The 5000-nt window shown below is 34.0% G+C and overlaps 1 protein-coding gene across 6 annotated transcripts in view; it reads right to left on the minus strand.

Annotated features, from left to right (window-relative positions):
* Positions 1-5000, minus strand: part of LOC125679942 (DNA-directed RNA polymerase I subunit RPA49-like) — a 146898-nt gene that overhangs the window by 128332 nt on the left and 13566 nt on the right. For 3 of the 6 annotated variants that reach the window (XR_008800007.1, XM_056154401.1, XM_056154399.1), the window contains exon 2: positions 1999-2105. Coding sequence is in view for 2 of the 6 variants with exons in the window: in XM_056154401.1 (XP_056010376.1) it covers positions 1999-2105 (107 nt within the window). In the remaining 4 variants the exon portion in view is untranslated. Of the gene's footprint in view, positions 1-1998; positions 2106-5000 lie in introns of those variants that run through there. The other 3 variants (XM_056154403.1, XM_056154402.1, XM_056154400.1) reach the window with 2 other exon arrangements.

Raw genomic sequence — 5000 nt, forward strand, 5'->3', positions numbered from 1 at the left:
ATTAATTTAATTTGGGTATATTTAATATCGTACGTTTTGTTGTTTGAATGAACGGAATAGATTAGGCATTATTGCGAAAGTTTAAAATTCATTATGCGAGAATATACAAATTTACAGTGTGGAATAAACTTCGTGGGAGAGAGATTACAGCAATTTGTTTACGAATTGCCAGGATCCGCCTAAATAGCCATCATTGTCTGTATGGTGCAATCTGACTGGCTGATAGTTCTCATGAATATTCCAAGCGAAAGGTCATGCAGATGTGACCCCCTATGGGGTTACGTCAGATCCTAGTGTAGCGATCTAAGTGAGCGGATCTCAGGATCTGGTTTTAATCAGATTGCGGACTAACGTAATAAAGGGGAATGTAATAACGGGGTTCCACTGTATTATTAACTTGTACTTTTTGCCTAATACAATTGTTATTTGTTTTGCTTATAGGTCAATGCCTTATACATTTCTACCAAAATAAATCAACATAAAACTGAATCACGACTTATTCCTTGCTGCTCAGTTACAATATGGCACTGTGAGAAATAAACATCATAACCAGGCATTGACCACCCTGGAATTTATTCTCAAAGATAGCAGGAAATGCGGCCAAGATCTTTTGTGAACCATCAATGCTAGGAATTTTTAAAGCCACTGTGAGTTAGTACTCCTACCCATGTTACATGGTATCTAAAAGTCCAAACGTTCAACGTCTGGACAAAGCATTTTCTATATTATGTAAACACGGACTAAAATTGAAAATTTAAAAAATCTAAAAAAAAAATACCTTGGTCATGTGATTAGTGAAAACAGAAATTAGCACTGATGAGGACAAAATTAAAAGTATTGTGAACTGGAAAGTACCTGTGAATGTGAAAGAAGTGGAGTCCTTCTTGCGATTTGCAGGCTACTATATCAATATTTTGTTAACAAAAAACAAATAAACTATTAAAAAGAACATAAACAAAACCCGGCTTGTTTAAAATTTGCAATTTTGAAACGCTTAAAAATGCTTGTGTTTAGTGTGTAAAAAATTCAAATAATCATCCAAACCAGCATAAATTTCCAGTATCTAAACGTCCGACTATTGGTACATATGTACATGTACAAGTTAAAAAAAACAACAACACCGACAGCTGAATCGTGCCCAGCTGAGCAGAATTTGTGGGATGCAACACCCTTGCACCCTTTTAAAACTTAATCTTCAAAATGTGTGAAATACAATGTCCCTGAGAATGTTTGCTTTCAAAACACGGGTGATACACAAAATCAGATATGAGGATGCACACAAGTTCAATAGTTGGTACAGATGTATATTTATATTAAGCAGAATACCGATGGGGAAAAAATCGGAAGAAAAAGAACCATTATTAAAATATATGTAATAACCAATGAAATTTACTGATTTTCTCTTTCAAATCGGAACTTCCTATTTCTCTGTTAGTGTTAATTACAAATAATTCTTTCTAGACAAGGAAATGTTTATGAACTTCAGATTATAGAGCTTTCAGATTTAATGCCCTCGGTTTGCTGAGCAAACCACTGCCTACTTTCCAGACTACTTTGAATGAAATTTTCACCCTCTCTCTGGACATATAAATAGCTCTTCTTCTGCCTAAAAATCGACAGCTTTATGTTCTCCTTCAAATATAATGTCTTTCCTTGATTCCTAAAAATAGCTTCTTTAACAAAACGAATAAAGCTGTCGGAAGGTATCGTACTTTTTCATTTGATTTAAGTTACGATCCCGATAGTTTCCAAAGCTACACGATAAACGATTTTTATGATAAACGGAAAACCTAGCTGATACACGCAAAACACAATAGACCTGATAAACGCAAAACACAATAAAAAACAAAAAACCTGATACACGATAGGATAGGATACACGCACGGTACGATAGGATACGTACACGCACGATATGACAGACGCACAATAGGAATATGTCAAGAATAAAGTTGCGGGTACTGTAAGTATTACAACAGAAAATATTAGATCTACACTAACCAACATCTTCTTATCCATGAATTTTCTATCATCCTCATTTCCTTGAAAGTATCCAAAATGTATCTTCCTTGTACAGTTTTCATCAATGTAGCCATTGGTAAAGTGTGCTAGAAAAAAAAATATCACAAAATTACAATTAAAAATACCCTGATTAAAGGTCAAGTACAGTATCAAAAAGAGATTTGAATATCATGTTTATAATTCATTAAAACCTGATTTGAAAAGTTTATTGCTGCAATGTAGGGGTTAGATGGAAAAAATTTGGGTTAGTTGGCGCATGCATGCCCAAAGGGGTTAAACGCCGCTAAGCGGCAACTACCTCCTTTGGGCATGCATCAATCATCTTGGATAAGAACCCTAGGCTATTAAATTCATGTAATAGAATTTGCACTCTGTCTGTAATGTAATGTAATCCACATGGTAGACAAATTAAACAGAAATTAACATGGTAGAAGTATTTGTACTGTCACATTGCACTTATATTCATGCATGTCACTTGATCCAGTGTAGAAGCCCTACCTGTAAGAAACACCTAAACCTGGATTCAAACTGTTATCATTGATCTGGAGTTTAAATCCCGAGATCTATGCAACAGTTTTAACGATCTCTAGAGTAAAAAAAAAAAAAAAAAAAAAATAACTTGTTCAAACTCTAGAACGCTAACGCCACAATGTAAACAGTAACACATACTACCCATGGTCAGCGACACCAGCTAGTGTCGCTGCTGTGCCTACCGTTTAGATCTTTATTTCGCTGATCTAGATATAGGATTCAGTTATCGGATGAATATTCCTCAGGTTAATCATGGCTACTTTGACGCCGATCGGAATTTTGTGTATTTGTGTGCTGACATTATACGCAAAGAACTCGAATGGCGAGGAGGCAACCAAAGTCAAAGTGATGCTTCTTTTGTCGGTTCAAGCCCAGTTAATTCTGACAGTCCAATAGTCCGACGGGCCGGTATTCCGACGGTCCTATAGTCTAATATTCCGACAGTCCGACATGTTGACCATCACCAAAAACTTTAATTAACAGAGTTAAAATTTATTCATGTCAGGCATTATTTTATGGAATAACCAGAAACTGCAAAAATCGACACAGCCTGATTATAAATCAGACAATCAATTTCTGACCAAAATCATTCAAGACTAGTGTGAACTAAATCAGAGAAACCCGGTATTTCTAGCAATAAAACTCCTAACTGATGAAGTACAGGCAAAATATATAGTAAATTGACCCTCAATACCATCACTAAGAAATTCAACCATTTTTTTACATGGACGGACAAACATCATCAAGCTATTATTATCATTATATGACTATCTCTACATGAAAATTCCCTCTCCAGTTGGATTACACAGTAAGCATCAAAGGATTGTATGGGCGCCTCGATCGCCTGATAAGATAGATAAAGTATACACAAAGACTAGTAACTATATGTCCATCAATTTCTAACATCCAATGTAAAGCTCAATTTCTCCTGATTGACAAGGGTTCACAGGCCAGGTAAATTTGAAGGCGGTGCTTATTTTCTCGGTCTTTAAACCGGATTGCTTTGAAATCTGGCCAAAACACATAACTTTTTAAAATATAATTGCCTTTCAATTTTACATATGTTTGTTTTCTTTCCGTGTCTTACTCCCCGACATGATATTTTTAAATTCTTACATCATTTTGAGATCTAACTGACTACTAGGTCTTTGTGTATGAATATGAATTTAGTAGTCTATGAAATTATTATCAAGACAATGAGGCAAATGATATTTTGGTTGATATGATGAAATGCTACATATGTTGTAAGTTTTAATCTGTATAATCAATCAAAACAAAATGAATGTTACAATGAGCTGTTGCGTACAGAAAGTAAAATTTAAAAAAAAACAACTAACTTGTTCACATTATAATGTATGATTTGGCAAAATTAACATTCATTCATAATACTTGCAATATCCATGTTTAAGTTAAAATTTGCTCTTACTACAAGGCAACATTGCAGCTCTGTTTATTTCCATGTAAATTATAACAGAAAAACATATTAGGTAAAAAAGATTGTCATTTATTAAAAATAACAAAAATGTGAGTCCTAAAAATACAGAGAGAAATTGGCTGGGAGACATACCTGTATCTTGACTAGAAATGCAATATATTAAAGTAATACACAACAGCGTTCTCCCAGCCACAATATTGTTACAAAAAACAAATGCGATAAAAATACAATATCATGAATCTTTACTGGAAACAAAAGTGGTGCATAAAAAAGGCCATGAAAACCTAGGGTTGAAACAAAAACTAGGTTTGAAGCGCCCAGCACCAACCATGTTTGTTGGCAAAAAAAGGAAAGAAAAGAAAAAAAAAAGGCCTAAAAAGCAAGCAGAGCAAACAAAGGAAAAACAGAGCCCCGGTGTCGTTCTCCAGGTGAGTCAAGACCCTATAAGAAGTGACTTAATTGTACATGTAGAAGAAGTTGTTAAGATAAGGCATGAAATATGCCTCAATCAAAAAAAAAATATTACAAATGAAGTATATTATTCTGGTAAATATCCCCTCTAAAAAAAAATTGGAATAAAACTCAAAATATCACTAAGTAACCGATTGAGATTGTAAATTACAGTGCCATATATATATACCATTAAATGGCGTCCATAACGAAAAAAATGTTTACACTAGTCTAGTTTATATCAAAGTTATTTTTAGGAAATACAGCCGAGAAACAACAAGTTTATTCCATTCCTAGTAAATTTATAATGTTTATAGCATAAATATTCAGATGTCAGATAATGTCAGCCAATACTGTAAATATTTGTATGTTTTTAAGACTTTTACTGACTCCCTTTTTCGGTTTTCCACTATAGGACATCATTCTCCCCACTATTACCAGACCCAACTTATCAGAATGTCTGTTACTCAATTTACACATACCTGTGGTATAAGCTGATGTTTGAAACATAGGAGGAATGCTGTTTTAAAACAATTTTCTATTTCTCTGATTTCTTAGTAAAAAT

Source organism: Ostrea edulis, chromosome 2 (assembly GCF_947568905.1).
Source record: "Ostrea edulis chromosome 2, xbOstEdul1.1, whole genome shotgun sequence".
Taxonomy (NCBI): domain Eukaryota; kingdom Metazoa; phylum Mollusca; class Bivalvia; order Ostreida; family Ostreidae; genus Ostrea; species Ostrea edulis.